Source organism: Salmo salar, chromosome 13 (assembly GCF_965601325.2).
Source record: "Salmo salar chromosome 13, fSalSal1, whole genome shotgun sequence".
Taxonomy (NCBI): Eukaryota; Metazoa; Chordata; class Actinopteri; order Salmoniformes; family Salmonidae; genus Salmo; species Salmo salar.
The window spans coordinates 97,779,413-97,798,464 of NC_138303.1; the positions used below are offsets into that span (position 1 = coordinate 97,779,413).

At 41.1% G+C, this 19,052-nt stretch overlaps 1 protein-coding gene across 1 annotated transcript; it reads right to left on the reverse strand.

Moving 5' to 3' along the window:
- Positions 1 to 362: 362 nt before the first annotated feature.
- On the reverse strand, positions 363 to 19,052 carry LOC106568272 (tricarboxylate transport protein B, mitochondrial). Its single transcript, XM_014138445.3, has 9 exons — positions 18,692 to 19,052; positions 4,931 to 5,038; positions 3,784 to 3,883; positions 3,544 to 3,682; positions 3,340 to 3,424; positions 2,708 to 2,812; positions 2,493 to 2,608; positions 2,306 to 2,379; positions 363 to 2,167 (listed from the first exon to the last, which is right to left on the reverse strand). The coding sequence occupies exons 1-9, from the start codon at positions 18,801 to 18,803 to the stop codon at positions 2,053 to 2,055; spliced, it is 954 nt and encodes a 317-aa protein (XP_013993920.1). The 5' UTR covers positions 18,804 to 19,052; the 3' UTR covers positions 363 to 2,052.

The following is a 19,052-nucleotide window of genomic DNA, read 5'->3' on the forward strand; positions in this document are numbered from 1 at the left end:
TACATGAAAACTTAAGCGAGAAGGTACATTTTGTGTGCACGACGTCATCACACACTGATTTGTATCCGTCCATTTAGTGGAAATACACCCCTGGTGGGAAAATGAGCATATTTTATTTATGCAGATTCTAGAATATTTGGATGGAAACATAGCTAGTGACTGACATAATAGAAAAATTGTTGATGCACAACCAAACTTCGAACTTGCACCTTGTGAATTCTAACTCTCAACAGTAAATTGACAGCTGGACTGAGTTTTTGCTGCTTATGCCTGGAGCCGCCCTGAATATAAATCTAGTCATTTTAAATGAAAATCAGTGTCCCCACCCCCTCCACACTACCAAGAAAATGTGGAATCATAAATTGTAAATCAAAGACATTTATACATACTCTATAACTGACAGGGAACATTACCAGACAACATCTCATTGAATTACTCAAGGCTGCATTATGACAGTCTCTGGTCAGCCATACTGCCAGCCAGTACCAGTAGATCTAATCATGTTTGCCAATAAAAACATCTCAGCAAGGCCTCATTGCACTGTGTTACTGTCTATATTAAATAAAAACAATGAAGTTATCATACTGTATGACAGTAATGAAGAACTGACCCAGCTAAACATTCAACTATAGACATTAGTAACACTAGACATCTTATACCAGATTTCTAAAACAATCATGAGATACACTTGCAGGCACTTTCATACAACATTGGGCCCCCCCCCCCCCAAAAAAACAATCATTATGTAAATATATTTCACATTTGCAAAGTTCATCACCCTCACCAGCATCATCTCAGTCTTGGTCATTGTTTTTATGGAATTAACTTTAAAAAGTGTTGGTGCATTCTGCAGAATGTCTGAGTATACTGTATGACGTACATTTTGTAAGTCGCTCTGGATAAGAGCGTCTGCTAAATGACTTAAATGTAAATGTAAAATGTACATCTCTGTATTTGACGGACACCAAAAACAGGCTATTCACCACTACAGAATTAGTAGAATGAGTAGCAATTAAACACTGAGTTCTAATTCTATGGTCACAACAATTATGGTTACTACATATAGGGTGTGTTCGTAAATTCACTTTGGCTATCTACTCCGATTTCAGAGCACTCTGGTCTGAGTGTGCCATAGAACAGAATAACTGACGAATTTACGAACGCACCCATAATAGCGTTCTACCATAAAGATATCTCTGAATATAACAATCTATAAGGCATTTTGATGTAATAGCACTCAGGTATGTAAAGCAGCTAAAACATTTCAGACCTGCATTAAACCTGGACAATAAGACTCATATGACCCGTGAACAAACAGACATCTCTGTTATACTGCTATTAGGGGAAAACGATGGTCTCTACCAGACCCTTTTCCCTGGGTAATACCTTTTCCTGTTAAATGTACACCGTGGCCCTTGGAGTTAAAAACCTCTGTGATCCTCCTCTGTCATTTCAAGTGTTTTCTGTTGATCTACATCCCATTATTTGGGGTTTTATAAGTATCATTTCATTTTTGATTAAGTCAAGTATGTTAACGTACAACATAAGATGATAATAATAGCCATAGGTGAACTGAAGCACCGTCCGTCTACGACACTTCTCTGGAATGACACAGTGTTCCCATATTTCACTCACAGTGGCCCAATCCCTCACCCTACCCCCTGTGCCCTTGGAATGACACAGCGTTCCCATATTTCACTCACAGTGGCCCAATCCCTCACCCTAACCCCTGTGCCCTTGCTAAATCCCACTTGCGGATTTTAAGAAGATCAAAGACAGTAGGTATAAACAATATGATAGTAGTGTCCCCAATAGGATCCTATAGCACCCTAGGTGAAGTGCACTCAACTATCAAAGTAAACAAGGGTATGGGACAGAACAACTTTCTGGAATGAAATACAGAGAGTCATGTCAGATCTGTGAGGAGGTTGCTAGTCATGGATAACCTAAGGAAAAGGCAAAAGGATTGGGTTTGGAATCAGGCCATAGTTATGATGTCAACGGGCCTTCCGGGCCATTCCCTGCTCCGCTGGTCGTCACAGAAATGTGGTCTTAGTCCGTCTTCCAGACTTTGTTGAGGACCTTCACCACCTCCTCATAGATGATGAAGACGATAGCTACATCCATACACACCCTGCCCAGCCTGGGGACTGTACCCTTATAGAACCTGGGGAGAGAGGGAGGAAATAATGAAGGAAGGTAGGAGGTGAAGGGCAGACACAGGGTCAATACCATTATCGGTCTGATAAAAATAGATGAAAATGAGACAGAAGGTCACACAGTTAGTGTGTACAGAGATACTTACGCTTTAGGTCCCTCATGCTTCATGATCTTGACGGCACAGTCCAGGGTGCTTTTGTACTTGTGAGCCTCCAGACCCTGTTAGAGGAGAGACAGACGGGGTTTACTTAACAATATGATACAATACATGTATAGAGAAAGATCTACAATTCACTGCATGTGACCAGGTCATTGATCATGGCAGTGTCTACCTGCATCCTGGTTTTGATGACATCCAGAGGAGTGTTTCCAAACACACTGACAGCTCCAGCGAAGGCTCCGAATGCTCCCGTGACCAGAGGGTTAATGACCTTGTTAGGGTCATCACCTAGGACAGGGAGAGACAGAGCAGTGGATACACACACAGGTAAACAACACACACATACACACGGGAGACAAGGATTCAAACTAAGTCGGTCACACACACCTTTGTACCAGTTCCTTAGAGAGGTCATAACGTAGAAGCGGATGGCCTGGTTGGATCCCTGTTTCAGTACCGTGGCTGTCAGACCCTGGTACGTCCCCCTCAGGCCTGGAAGAGACAGACAGCACAACACCATAACACATCAACACAGAGTCAATAACCATCCCACAACCTTCCGTCCAATTACCATAAAATAACAATCCAACGGTCATTTCAGTTATGGTGAGACCAGAGCAAATAACTGTCCAGCAGATGGCAGGAACTACTCCCTCTTCCCTTCACTAGTCTCTTTCAACCAGGGGAGAATGACTCCCCTCTCATTGAAGCCAAAAAATGCAGTTGTTTAGAAAGAGTGCAAGGGCGAATTGAGTTACTGCACTTCACAGAGTAGACGTTCCCTAATGGAAATATGCAAATACATGCTAGAACGCACCAATAGGATCTCGCTAGCTCGTGCTTGGCTCTGCACCCCTCCTTGCTTGTTCTGCCCACTATGACTAATTTGTTCCCATTGGAAACGACAGGCTGTGGTGTATCTTGGATTAGTTATAAATATTGGCGGTACTGCAGGCATTGTTAGCAGAAAACAGGATCCCCCTGTTAGGTGAATGGAAAAATGTCAATCATTGTGTTACCTTCAGTTCTGATGATCTCCCTGACTCCATGGAAAAATCCCCGGTACTTTGGGTTGGCTGACGACTGGTCATGGATGAACTTTACCTGAAATGACACAAGTGGACGACACGGATTCAAATTATATGCAGATCTTTATTGACATCGACACCAACACATGCAAATAACTGTTTAAGATTTCCTAAAACATTTTAAGACACACATACCTTGACCGTCTCCATGGGGCAGACCACCACCACAGCCTCAGCCATTCCTGCCCCCAGACCACAGAAAAGACCCCGGGTACTGTCCAGCTTCCCATTCTCATCGCGCATCTTATTACTGAGGAACTCAAACATACCAAACCTGATAGAGAGAGCGGTTGTCAGGGACATAGAAAACATTTACAGAGACAGATAAACAGTGTGTGGTGTAGTGTGGTGTGGTTGAATGTGTGTGTGTTGTACCTGACAGCTGCTTTGGGTATGGAGCCATAGAGCAGTGAGCTGAGCCCTCTGTACAGACCCCTCACCCCATGACCGTCTACCGTCTGCTTCACACAGTCAACTACAGGGAGGGACAGAGAGAATCAGGGTGAGAAACGACAAACATACACAGTCAACTGCAGATATTTCAACTCAGCTTGAGGTATTTTGTGCACGTTACATGTGGAACATTCAATAGTATTAACAAAAAGTAATGCATGGATATAGGAAAGTGTTAGTGACAGTCATGGTGCTTGCATCTACATAGGTTGGCATTTGTTGTCATGACTCGTGTACTGGAGGCAGCTCTGCAGAGTGGTCACTACCTGGCACAGCCACAAAGTCAGCAAATCTGATTTTATCCCGAGTGGTGCAGCGGTCTAAAACAATGCATCTCAGTGCTAGACGCTTCACTACAGACCCTGGTTCGATTCCAGGCTGTATCACAACCGGCCGTGAGTGGGATTCCCCATAGGGCGACGCACAATTGTATCAGCTTCGTCCGGGTTAGGGTTTGATCGGGGTAGGCCGTCATTGTAAATAAGAATTTGTTCTTAACTGACTTGCCTAATTAAATAAAATACCTTTTTTTAAAAAAGATGGTTTTACCACACTGCTAACCTAACCTTAAATTAAAACCAAAAAGCAACCTTCCGTCAAAAAAAGCAACCTTCATAAATGTTTACAATTTAGACAATCTTAACTTTGAAGCCGGCCCATCTAGCAGAAGCCGATCAGTTCTGCCTTCAGGGTAAAACTCATGACAATAAACATCAACTTGCAGCTTCTACAGTTAACAGTTCATGAGTATGAACTCAGAACTGACAAACAAACATGTTGCTCCAGAGCGACTCCAGGCCAAAGTCCACTGACTCTAAACACACACACACACACACACACACACACACACACACCTCAGGAAAGTGTAGACCCATTTAGTACAGATCCCTGGCTCAAGGCTTTTCATTTATCTGCCATGTAAGGTCTACTGCAAACAGCTCTCTCTGTTTCAATGTGTGCCAATGATGGACTGTTACTGCTATTACTGGTAACAATATAGGAAATCATGTAAAAGTAACAAAATAATTCCCTTTCCTGTTTGGGAGAAACTGTTGGAACAGATACCCACCAATGCCTTTATATCTGGGAGGGTTGGCCTTCTCATCCAGCTGCAGCTGAGTCTTCACATACTCTGTAGGGAATGTAATACAGATCTCTATTCCTCCAGCAATACCACCTAGAGAGAGAGGGAGAGACAGAGAAAGTGTGTTAGGGTTGGGCTGATCACTATACCCTCTGCTCAATCTGAAACAGACACAAGTTCTCAGTTAAAGGTACAGTGCCTCCCAAAAAGTATTCATATCCCTTGACTTATTCCACATTGTGTTACAGCCTGAATTCAAAATTGATTAAATCAAATAAAATTCTCACCCATCTACAAACACCCCATAATAACAAAGTGAAAACATGTTTTTAGACATTTTTGTAAATGTATTTTAAATGAAATAGAGAAATATTTAATTTACATAAGTATTCACACCCCCGAGTCAATACTTTGTAGAAGCACCTTTGGCAGCGATTACAGCTGTCTTTCTGGGTAAGTCTCGAAGAGCTTTCCACACCTGGATTGCGCAACATTTGGCCATTATTCTTTTCAAAATTCTTCAAGCTCTGTCAAACTGGTTGTTGATCATTGCAAGACAACAATTTTCAGGTCTTGCCAGAGTTTTTACTTGAAAATCTAACTAGACCACTCAGGAACATTCACTGTCTTCTTGGTAAGAAAATCCAGTATAGAGTTGGCCTTGTGTTTTAGGTTATTGTTCTGCTGAAAGGTGAATTCAACTCACAGTGTCCGGTGGAAAGCAGACTGAACCAGCTTTTCCTCTAGGATTATCCCTGCGCTTTGCTCCATTCAGTTAATTTTTTATCCTGAAAAACTCCTCAGTCCTTAACGATTACAAGCATAGCCATATCACGATGCAGCCACCACTATGCTTGAAAATATTGAGAGTAGTATTCAGTAATTTGTTGTATTGGATTTAACACTTTGTATTCAGGGTAAAAGTGAATTGCTTTGCCTCATTTTCTGCAGTTTTACTTTAGTGCCTTGTTGCAAACAGGATGCATGTTTTGGAATATTTTTTATTCTGTAAAGGCTTTATCTCTTTTCACTCTGTCAATTAGGTCAGTATTGTGGAGTAAGTATCATGTTCTTGATCCATCCTCAGTTTTCTCCTATTACAGCCATTAAACTTTGTAACTATTTTAAAGTCACCATTGGACTCATAGTGAAATCCCTGAGCAGTTTTCCTTCCTCTCCGGCAACTGAGTTAGGAAGGACGCCTGTATCTTTGTAGTGACTGAGTGTATTGATACACCATCCAAAGTGTAATTAATAACTTCACCATACTAAAAAGGGTATTCAATGTTTTTTATTAATCCATCTACCAATAGGTGCCCTTCTTAGCAAGGCATTGCAAAACTTCCTTGGTCTTTGTGGTTGAATCTGTGTTTGAAATACACTGCTCAACTGAGGGACCTTACAGATAGACAATTGTATGCGTGTGGTACAGAGATGAGGTAGTCAATCAAAAATCATGTTAAACACTATTATTGCACACAGAGTGAGTCCATGCAACTTATTATGTGACTTGTTAAGATACTTTCCCCCCCCCCCACAAACTTAAGGCTTGACACAACAAAGGGGTTGAATACTTACTGACTCTAGACATTTCAGCTTTTCGTTTTTTATTCAATTTCAAAAAACATTATTCTACTATGACATTATTGGGTATTGTGTGTAGGCCAGTGACAAAAAAAAATCTATATTTAATCTATTTTAAATTCAGGCTGTAACAACAAAAGGTGGAAAAAGTCAAGGGGTGTGAATACTTTCTGAAAGCACTGTAGATGGTTCTTCTCTGCTAGCTGAATGGATGTCATCCTTTTATGTATAGCATGTGTTATTACTGCATTCACAAATAAAATATGTAACAATATTCTAAAGAATCAAAGTGTTTCAATAACTTAACCATTTTAAAAGATCAACAGTGTAGGAGGACTTCTCTCTGTAACTGTAGTTTTATTGGTAACCTCATGGTTCCACCTTAACAGCAGTAGCTCCACACATCTGCAGTTGAACAGCAAACAGAAAGAAGGTCTCTGATTGGTTAAACTGGGATTCTGCCCACAGGATACTCCCCTCTGTGCTGTTCCTGATCAGTGGGGGTGTGACTAGTCGTCACTAGTTACCACAGCCACGGTCATAAACCTGCCTATTTCTACAATGTAGTCAGTTTAAATGTGATTTTAAACCTAACAATAACCTTAACCACACTGCTAACCTTATGTCTAAGCCTAACCTTAAATTAAGACCAAAAAAATCTCACTTTTGTTTTCATTGATTTTTACGATAAATCCAATTTTGACTTTGTGGCTGTGGTAACCGGTGTTCTCCACTGGAACAGAGAAAGTAGTACACACATAGGGTGCGTTCCTCTGCCCGGGCGTTAGTGACGCATGCCAGATCTTACAACGCCTGGATAGGTATTTTACATATCAGCTAACCACATCATGCTGTATGTTATAGCAATCTGGTGCCCACGGCACAGTCAATGATGTGGCACACAACCAGCAACAGCGCTTTTTCAACCTCAGGAGGCTGAAGAAACTCGGCTTTGCCCCCGAGCCACAGCCTGTTCCCCCCGCTACCATCTAGAAGGCGGAGACAGTACAAGTCCATCAAAGCTGGGACCGAGATACAGCTTCTATCTCCAGGCTATCAGACTGTTAAATAGTCACCACTAGCCAGCTTCCGCCCAGTACACTGACCTGAACTTTAGTCACTGTTACTAGCCGGCTATCACCCGGTACTCCACCCTGCACCTTAGAGACTGCTGTTCTGTGTATATAGTCATTCAACTGTATTCTAGTCAAGGCTTATCCTGTATAACTACTGCTGTATACAACTTTTCTATTCATATACTGCCAATAATGTCTATACAAACCATCATATACATACAGTTGAAGTCGGAAGTTTACATACACCTTAGCCAAATACATTTAAACTCAGTTTTTCACAATTACTGACATTTAATCCCAGTTAAAATTCCCTGTCTTAGGTCAGCTAGGATCACCACTTTATTTTAAGAATGTGAAATGTCAGAATAATAGTAGAGAGAATGATTGTTATTTCAGCTTTTATTTCTTTCATCACATTCCCAGTGGGTCAGAAGTTTACATACACTCAATTAGTATTTGGTAGCATTGCCTTTAAATTGTTTAACTTGGGTCAAACGTTTAGGGTAGCCTTCCACAAGTTTCCCACAATAAGTTGGGTGAATTTTGGCCCCTTCCACCTGACAGAGCTGGTGTAACTGAGTCAGGTTTGCGGGCCTCCTTGCTCGCACATGCTTCAGTTCTGCCCACAAATGTTCTATAGGGTTGAAGTCAGGGCTTTGTGATGGCCACTCCAATACCTTGACTTTGTTGTCCTTATGCCATTTTTGGCTGATTTCTTTTGATTTTCCCATGATGTCAAGCAAAAAGGCACTGAGTTTGAAGGTAGGCCTTGAAATACATCCATAGGTACACCTCCAATTGACTCAAATGATGTCAATTAGCCTATCAGAAGCTTCTAAAGCCATGACATCATTTTCAGGAAAATTACCACACTGTTTAAAGGCACAGTCAACTTAGTGCATGTAAACTTCTGACCCACTGGAATTGTGATACATTGAGTTATAAGTGAAATAATCTGTCTGTAAACAATTGTTGGAAAAATTAATTGTGTCATACACAAAGTAGATGTCCTAACCGACTTGCTAAAACTATAGTAGTTGTTAACAAGAAATTTGTGGAGTGGTTGAAAAACGAGTTTTAATGACTCCAACCTAAGTGTATGTAAACTTCCGACTTCAACTGTACTTGTATATATTTATATTCCAGACTCTGACATTGCTCATTCTAATAATTTAGATATTTCTTAATTCCTTTATCTTTATTCTTTTTGGGGGGGGGGGGATTTGCTTATATCGTCAGGTATTTTTTTTTTTAAATAGCCTAGTGGTTAGAGCGTTGGGCCAGTAACCGAAAGGTTGCTGGATCGAATCCCCGAGCTGACAAGCTAAAAATCTGTTGTTCTGCCCCTGAACAAGGCAGTTGGCCTACTGGGGAACAGTGGGTTGTCATTGTAAATAATAATTTGTTATTAACTGACTTGCCTAGTTAAATAAAAGGTTAAATATATTAATTAATTCAACCTTTATTTAACTAGGAAAGTCAGTTAAGAACAAATTCTTATTCACAATGACGGCCTACCCTGGCCAAACCCGGACGATGCTGGGTCAATTGTGCACCGTCCTATGGGACTCCCAATCACAGCCGGATGTGATATAGCCTGGATTCGAACCAGGGACTGTAGTGATGCCTCTTGCACTGAGTTGCAGTGCCTTAGACCACTGCGCCACTCGGTAGCCCAGTGGCACTGCACTGTTGGGGCTAGGAACATAAGCATTTCGCTACACCTGCGATAAAATCTGCTAAATATGTGTATGCGACCAATAGAATTTCATTTGATGCATGCAACGTCTTAGCAGGGGACCGCGAGCTAGAGCTACACACACTCAGTGACACAGAGTCATCACAGACATATAGAGTTTGTTGCCGGTAGCAACCTAAAAGTTATATGATAATTTAGCATTCTCAACCACTGATCTCTAACCAGTTGTAACTAGGCTAAACACTCACCATGGAAAAAATCTGTTAGATTTGGAGTTGGGAAAGCTGACCCTAAACCTGTGTGTGTGTGTTTGGGAAACGTCCTGGTTGAACCTCAACCCCATGCTGCTGCTTCTGAAAGAGACATTTGTTGAGGCTCTGGACTTCAGCATGCATTTCACCTGAACACACAGACATGCTGGTCCGTCAGTCCCACACAGGAATGGACATGGAACAATCTCCACAAACACACACACGGTCATGCGAATGATCTTGTTATTACACAGTAGGCTCGAAATTCTGCCCAGTACCTTCCGTCATAAAGTTAGATATTTATAATTAGACGTGTCTAACAGTTTCCTCATAACAGGACAGGAGAAAGACAACCAGTTTGTCAGGTCTGACTACTGAGATTGTAATCATCTCTGGGCTAATAGACAGCTTTGCTGACTGGTCTCTGGTGGGAGGGAAACATTCGAGCACACACACACTTAATTTCTTGCAAAGGAAAGTGTGCAAGCAAAACACGCTGAAATAAATTATCGTGCAACAATGATAGTTCAATATGGAGTTGACTTTTGAACTGACCTACTACAACTCTCTATGTTGAGAAAGAAGGGCTCAGAGTTAAAGATAAGGAGCAAGCCAAAATACTGCATAGCCAGATTTAACGTAATCTGTGTAGATGAGGGTGTTGAAGACCATAGTTTATGCTCAACAACATTACCAATTAATTGATTTACATTTATGGCACATTTTACTGGGTCTCAGAGTGCTTTGCATTCTCTGGGGGTAGTCAAGTGCAAAAATTGCACTAAAAAGTGAACAGTGAAGAAAGAAAATTGAAGAAAAAAAACCTACCTTCAGCATGGGACCCTGGCCCTGGTCTGATCTGGTCGGGTGAAAGGATGTTGTAATCCAGCTGCACGTGTGCTGTGTGTGTGTGTGCGCGCGTGCGTGCGTGCGTGTGTGTGTGGATTTATGCTGTGTCATCATGGTTCATGGACTCAGTAACACAGCACTGCACTGCAGGCCCCAGCTCCCTGCCAAGCACTCACATTATTGGGTGAATCTCACTGGTAGTGTAAAGATGTATTCCTTTCATCTCCTTTCCTTCATTTCGGTTTCACTGTGAAAGCACTTCCTGGTAGACATTAGAGGTCGACCGATTAATCGGAATGGCCGATTAATTAAGGCCGATTTCACGTTTTCAGAACAATCGGACATCGGTATTTTTGGACACCGATTTGGCCGATTATTTTTAATTATTATAATTTTTTTACACCTTTATTTAACTAGGCAAGTCAGTTATGAACACATTGTTATCTTCAATGACGGCCTAGGAACAGTGGGTTAACTGCCTTGTTCAGGGGCAGAACGACAGATTTTTACCTTGTCAGCTCGGGGATTCAATCTTGCAACCTTACAGTTAACTAGTCCAACGGTCTAACCACCTGCCTTACGTTGCACTCCACGAGGAGCCTGCCTGTTACGCGAATGCAGTAAGAAGCCAAGGTAAGTTGCTAGCTAGCATTAAACTTAGCTTATAAAAAACAATCAATAAATCATAATCACTAGTTAAACTAGTAATATCATCAACCATGTCTAGTTATCTAGCGTGTCCTGCATTGCATATAATCAATGCGGCGCGCATTCGCTCCTATGTGTACCTAACCATGAACATCAATACCTTTCTTAAAATCAATACACAAGTATATATTTTTAAACCTACATATTTAGTTAATATTGCCTGCAAACATGAATTTCTTTTAACTAGGAAAATTGTGTCACTTCTCTTGCAACAGAGTCAGGGTATATGCAGCAGTTTGGGCCGCCTGGCTCGTTGCGAACTGTGTGAAGACTATTCCTTCTTAACAAAGACAGCCTACTTCACTAAAACGGGGGATGATTTAACAAAAGCGCATTTGCGAAAAAAGCACAATCGTTGCACGACTGTACCTAACCATAAACAATGCCTTAAAATCAATACACAGAAGTATATATTTTTAAACCTGCATATTTAGCTAAAAGAAATCCAGGTTAGCAGACAATATTAAACTAGGGAAATTGTGTCACTTCTCTTGCGTTCATTGCACGCAGAGTCAGGGTATATGCAACAGTTTGGGCCGCCTGGCTCGTTGCGAACTAATTTGAAAGAATTTTACGTAATTATGACATAACATTGAAGGTTGTACAACGTAACAGGAATATTTAGACTTATGGATGCCACCCGTTAGATGAAATACGGAACCGTTCCGTATTTCACTGAAAGAATAAACGTTTTGTTTTCGAGATTATAGTTTCCGGATTCGACCATATTAATGACCTAAGGCTCGTATTTCTGTGCGTTATGATGTTATAATTAAGTCTATGAATTGATAGAGCATTCTGACTGAGCGATGGTAGGCACCAGCAGGCTCGTAAGCATTCATTCAAACAGTGCTTCAAGCGTTGCACTGTTTATGACTTCAAGCCTATCAACTCCCGAGATTAGGCTGGTGTAACCGATGTGAAATGGCTAGCTAGTTAGCGGGGTGCGCGCTAATAGTGTTTCAAACGTCACTCGCTCTGAGACTCGGAGTAGTTGTTCCCCTTGCTCTGCATGGGTAACGCTGCTTCAAGGGTGGCTGTTGTCGATGTGTTCCTGGTTCGAGCCCAGGTAGGAGCGAGGAGAGGGACGGAAGCTATACGTTACACTGGCAATACTAAAGTGCCTATAAGAACATCCAATAGTCAAAGGTATATGAAATACAAATGGTATAGAGAGACATAGTCCTATAATAACTACAACCTAAACCTTCTTACCTGGGAATATTGAAGACTCATGTTAAAAGGAACCACCAGCTTTCATATGTTCATGTTCTGAGCAAGGAACTTAAACGTTAGCTTTTTTTACATGGCACATATTGCACTTTTACTTTCTTCTCCAACACTTTCTTTTTGCATTATTTAAACCAAATTGAACATGTTTCATTATTTATTTGAGGCTAAATTTATTTTATTGATGTATTATATTAAGTTAAAATTTGTGTTCATTCAGTATTGTTGTAATTGTCATTATTATTTTTTTTAAAAAAGAAAAAAAGTCTGATTAATCGGTATCGGCTTTTTTTGGTCCCCCAATAAATCGGTATCGGTCGACCTCTAGTAGACATCCATCATATTGCTCTCATCTATTCTGTGAGTTAAAATGAGTGTGCCCCTATAACTCACGTTTCACTCCAGGTAAAAGCATAGTAGTTGACTGATACCGATAGACCTAAAAAAAATATTAAAAAATAAATAAATAAATAAATAGTCCTGAAAAATGTGCCAGAGAACTGAGAGACAGACAAATGATTTCAATCACCTAAAGTAGAGAGTGATATTTCCAGTCAATCAGGGAATTGGAATGGATCTGTGTTCACTTGTTCTGAAATAGTTTCTGTAGTTAGAAACAGATAAGATAAGCATTCCGGAAACATAATTTTGTTGAAATATAATTTGATCTGAGAAATTAAGCTAATTGATTGCACCCAAATTGGCCATATTAATTTATAGGACTTACAGTTGAAGTCGGATGTTTAAATACACCTTAGCCAAATACATTTAAACTCAGTTTTTCACAATTCCTGGCATTTAATCCTAGTAGAAATTCCCTGTCTTAGGTCAGTTAGGATCACCACTTTATTTTAAGAATGTGAAATGTCAGAATAATAGTAGAGAGAATGATTTATTTCAGCTTTTATTTCTTTCATCGCATTCCCAGTGGGTCAGAAGTTTACATACACTCAATTAGTATTTGGTAGCATTGCCTTTAAATTGTTTAACTTGGGTCAGACGTTTAGGGTAGCCTTCCACAAGCTTCCCACAAGAAGTTGGGTGAATTTTGGCCCATTCCTCCTGACAGAACTGGTGTAACTGAGTCAGGTTTGTGGGCCTCCTTGCTCGCACACGCTTTTTCAGTTCTGCCCACAAATGTTCTATAGGATTGAAGTCAGGGCTTTTAGATGGGCACTCCAATACCTTGACTTTGCTGTCCTTAAGCCATTTTTCCACAACTTTGGAAGTACGCTTGGGGTCATTGTCCATTTGGAAGACCCATTTGTGACCAAGCTTTAACTTCCTGACTGATGTCTTGAGATGTTGCTTCAATATATCCACATTTTCTATACTCATGATGCCATCTATTTTGCGAAATACACCAGTCCATCCTGCAGCAAAGCACCCCCACAACATGATGCTGCCACCCCAGCGCTTCACGGTTGGGATGGTGTTCTTTGGCTTGCAAGCCTCCCCCTTTTTCCTCCAAACATAACAATGATCATTATGGCCAAACAGTTCTATTTTTGTTTCATCAGACCAGAGGACATTCTCCAAAAAGTACGATCTTTGTCCCCATATGCAGTTGCAAACCGTAGTCTGACTTTTTATGGCGGTTTTGGAGCAGTGGCTTCTTCCTTGCTGAGCGGCCTTTCAGGTTATGTCGATATAGGACTCCTTTTACTGTGGATATAGATACTTTTGTACCCGTTTCCTTCAGCATCTTCACAAGGTCCTTTGCTGTTGTTCTGGGATTGATTTGCAGTTTCGCACCAAAGTACGTTCATCTTTAGGGAGACAGAACACCTTCCTGAGTGGTATGACGGCTGCGTGGTCCCATGGTGTTTATACTTGCGTACTATTGTTTGTACAGATGAACGTGGTACCTTCAGGCATTTGGAAATTGCTCCCAAGGATGAACCAGACTTGTGGAGGTCTACAATATTTTTTCTGAGGTCTTGGCTGATTTCTTTTGATTTTCCCATGATGTCAAGCAAAGAGGCACTGAGTTTGAAGGTAGGCCTTGAAATACATCCACAGGTATATCTCCAATTGACTCAAATGATGTCAATTAGCCTATCAGAAGCTTCTCAAGCCATGACATCATTTTCTGGAATCTTCCAAGCTGTTTAAAGGCACAGTCAACTTAGTGTATGTAAACTTCTGACCCACTGGAACTGTGATACAGTGAATTATAAGTGAAATAATCTGTCTGCAAACAATTGTTGGAAAAATTACTTGTGTCATGCACAAAGTAGATGTCCTTACCGACTTGCCAAAACCAGTTTGTTAACGAGAAATTTGTGAAGTGGTTGAAAAACTAGTTTTAATGACTCCAACCTAAGTGTATGTAAACTTCCAAATTAAATTGTATATAATATTCAATAATTATAGTACCTAACATCCAATTCGGACCAAATGTTTTGCTAACAATGAGTAAGACATGAGGAGTGCAAAGAAGTGGTCAAAAGCCATACACCCCTACACCAATCCGACCCCAACAATGAGTATATAGTATCATTACTCTATCTTTGACAAGTGGTATGGAGCTGCGGTTTGGAGTATTGTTTCTTCATCCTTATGTAATGTATTCTCAGCAACAACAAAAAAATATGTTTTATTCATGTTTAGAGAAATGAGTCATTGAAGTTGTTGGGTTTATGTCCCAAATTACATATTGGTTTTCTTACAGGGTAAGTCTTTGAACCAGGTATGACAGCAACCCATTCTTTGGTTTTGTTTACCTGGCCACTGCTTCAAATGCTAACTTTATATAATTTGTGGCACAAATCCAATGCAAGTTAATGGTACCTATGTTAGCATTTTTGTGCTTTATATCCAAATCATCTATAAGTTACACAATACATTTTTAGATACTTTAGGAAGATTTGGACATGAAGCATGAACAACAGAAATTATTTCAGAAGAATCTGAGATGGTGGGTGTCAAAATCATTTTTTTCGTGCCTTTTGAGGTTGAACAACATCCTTGCAAAAAGCAAGATACAAAAGCAATATAGGCAGTTTGGCACAAATGAATGCCCTCAGCTATCACCCATGAATGCCCTCAGCTATCACCCATGAATGCTCTTAGTTATGACATAAAAGAGACAAAACAAGCAGTAGAACTGCATTCAAGGGTTCCTTGATTTTTTTTAATCTGTTGCATATGCAGCAATGTTTCCATCCAAGGACCTTCCTCCTCAGGCTGCATAAGCATACATAAGTATTTGCTGCACCTGCGATAACACCTGCAAAATTGTGTACACGACCAATAAACTTTGACTTGATTTGCATGTAAACTTACTATGACCACAAATATCTACACAGCCGTGCAACACAAGGCAATAGCCAGGTTCAGCGTATACAGTAGTGGCCAAAAAGTTTTGAGAATGACAAATATTAATTTCCAAAATTTGCTGCTTCAGTGTGTTTAGATATTTTTGTCAGATGTTACTATGGAATACTGAAGTATAATTACAAGCATTTCATAAGTGTCAAAGGCTTTTATTGACAATTACATGAAGTTGATGCAAAGAGTCAATATTTACAGTGTTGACCCTTCTTTTTCAAGACCTCTGCAATCTGCCCTGGCATGCTGTCAATTAACTTCTGGTCCACATCCTGACTGATGGCAGCCCATTCTTACATAATCAATGCTTGGAGTTTGTCAGAATTTGTGGGTTTTTGTTTGTCCACCCACCTCTTGAGGATTGACCACAAGTTCTCAATGGGATTATGGTCTGGGGAGTTTCCTGGCCATTGACCCAAAATATCGATGTTTTGTTCCCCGAGCCACTTAGTTATCACTTTTGCCTTATGGCAAGGTGCTCCATCATGCTGGAAAAGGCATTGTTCCGTCACCAAACTGTTCCTGGATGGTTGGGAGAAGTTGCTCTCGTAGGATGTGTTGGTACCATTCTTTATTCATGGCTGTGTTCTTAGGCAAAATTGCGAGTGAGCCCACTCCCTTGGCTGAGAAGCAACCTCACACATGAATGGTCTCAGGATGCTTTACTGTTGGCATGACACAGGACTGATGGTAGCGCTCACCTTGTTTTCTCCGGACAAGCTTTTTTCCAGATGACCCAAACAATCGGAAAGGGGATTCATCAGAGAAAATGACTTTACCCCAGTCCTCAGCATTCCAATCCCTGTACATTTTGCAGAATATCAGTCTGTCCCTGATGTTTTTCCTGGAGAGAAGTGGCTTCTTTGCTGCCCTTCTTGACACCAGGCCATCCTCCAAAAGTCTTCACCTCATTGTGCATGCAGATGCACTCACATCTGCCAGCTGCCATTCCTGAGCAAGCTCTGTACTGGTGGTGCCCCGATCCTGCAGCTGAATCAACTTTAGGAGACGGTCCTGGCACTTGGACTTTTTTGGGCATCCTGAAGCCTTCTTCACAACAATTGAACCACTCTCCTAGAAGTTCTTGATGAGCCGATAAATGGTTATTTAGGTGCAATCTTACTGGGAGCAATATCCTTGCCTGTGAAGCCCTTTTTGTGCAAAGCAATGATGATGGCACGTGTTTCCTTGCAGGTAACCATGGACGACAGAGGAAGAACAATGATTCCAAGCACCACCCTCCTTTTGAAGCTTCCAGTCTGTTATTCAAACTCAATCAGCATGACAGATTGACCTCCAGCCTTGTCCTCGTCAACACTCACACCTGTGTTAACGAGAGAATCACTGACATGATGTCAGCTGGTCCTTTTGTGGCAGGGCTGAAATGCAGTGGAAAAGTTTTTGTGTGGATTCAGTTCATTTGCATGGCAAAGAGGGATTTTGCAATTAATTGCAATTCATCTGATCACTCTTCATAACATTCTGGAGTATATGCAAATTGCCATCATACAAACTGAGGCACCAGACTTTGAAAATTAATATTTGTGTCATTCTTGTGTCCCACCCACCCACCACCCGCCAACCCCTCTTTTACGCTACTGCTACTCTGTTCATCATATATGCATAGTCACTTTAACCATATCTACATGTACAAACTACCTCAATCAGCCTGACTAACCGGTGTCTGTATGTAGCCTCGCTACTTTTATATCCTCGCTACTGTATATAGCCTGTCTTTTTACTGTTGTTTTATTTCTTTACCTACCTATTGTTCACCTAATACCTTTTTTGCACTATTGGTTAGAGCCTGTAAGTAAGCATTTCACTGTAAGGTCTACATCTGTTGTATTCGGCGCACGTGACAAATAAACTTTGATTTGATTCTCAAAACTTTTGGCCACAACTGTACTCTGAGAAAGGGATAGAACAGCCAAACAGTATCTGTGTTGGCACCAAGTGTTCTACAAAATTCAAACAAATTCTTTCCTAGATTGGAACTTTTAAAATGTTTTGTGTCTGAAACCAAGTTTGCCAGATTCTGTAACTTTAGTGTTACGGCACACTCCACTCAGCCCCCATTCCTGTGAGAGGAAAGCCTGCCTATCTTCCATTCATAAGCCATGTTAACCAAGCTCTGCTGGACTGAGGGGGGGATTCAGTAGGATCATGGGGTCAGAAATTATCAGAGAAAAAGGACCATGACATGCATCTAATTAACTCTATACACCCTGGAACCTTCAGCCAGAGCATGTGTCCTTGATTAGAACAGACACACCGCTCGCTCGCGCGCGCACACACACACACACACACACACACACACACACACACACACACTGAAGTAAAGGCTCAAAGGGCAAATTGATAGTAGTAGTTCAACAGATGGAGACAGTTCCATAGTCAAAGTGAGTAGGATTTCGCTCTACACTTCGAGGTTACTACAGTTTAAAGACAACCCAGGCTTAGACATGGTAGACTCTTGTTTTAGGTTTAATTTCCAAACTATTTAATACTGTCTTGTATTCCTTAAGTCTCATATGCGTTCAATAATACTCATATTGCAGCACCCTGTCAAGAACAGCACATGATATGGGTTGCTATATTGTAATCAAAGTCCGACTCTCGAAGATACCTTCATGAATTGACGCTAAAGGTGGTTAGCGTCTATGAATTGGCTTCTTACTCCCTAGCAACTGATTGACATGTAGTTCATGACTAAATGAATAAGAAATGTCTGAATGGATTAGTAGACTCTCAAATAACTCACTACACTAACAAAACTCACCTCACCACTCCCATAGCAAGCACTATAGGCAGGCAATCGTGTTTAAATATATTGCTACAATATAACAGACTGCCACACGACACAAGTAAAAACAAACCCATGTAGAATACCCTGCATTGTCACAGTGACTTGCTGTGTTAGAATGTAGCAAGGCGCTGGAATGAACACTGTATGAAAATGTGATACAAAGTATCAGCAGCTTACACAAGGAAAGATGAATGACTTCATCCTTACCTGCTAGAATGGCTTTGCCCGGGTGGGTGAGTTTGGCTTTCCCTGCTGGCGCGGCTGCGGCCAAACAGCGGGGTCTGTGGAAGGGACTCACAAATGTGGGATTCCCGGACATATTGGCAACAATCGCCCCCCAAAAAACAACCTAGAACTTGTTCTATTCTACGACGACACTCGTTCTCTCTCGCGATCGTCAGCCTCCGTGCACTCTACTGCTCTGTGCACGAATTGCTGTGCGATCACTTACAAAGGCGGTGTTGATCATTGGACTTGGCACAGTACAAAAGCTAATGTTGAATCTGCACTTTTGACAGGCGAAGTTTCCTCACTCCTCCATTGCCAGCAGGCTAGTGTATCTGCCCAT

What these genes read in the sequence shown, in the direction of transcription:
- LOC106568272 (XM_014138445.3), bottom strand. Translation starts at nt 18,803, where the DNA reads ATGTCCGGGAATCCCACATTTGTGAGTCCCTTCCACAGACCCCGCTGT. An exon ending in TCATCAAAACCAGGATGCAG is followed by an intron (nt 2,380 to 2,492) that starts GTAGACACTGCC and finishes CTCCTCTAACAG; the next exon opens with GGTCTGGAGGCTCACAAGTA. An exon ending in AAGCATGAGGGACCTAAAGC is followed by an intron (nt 2,168 to 2,305) that starts GTAAGTATCTCT and finishes CTCTCTCCCCAG; the next exon opens with GTTCTATAAGGGTACAGTCC.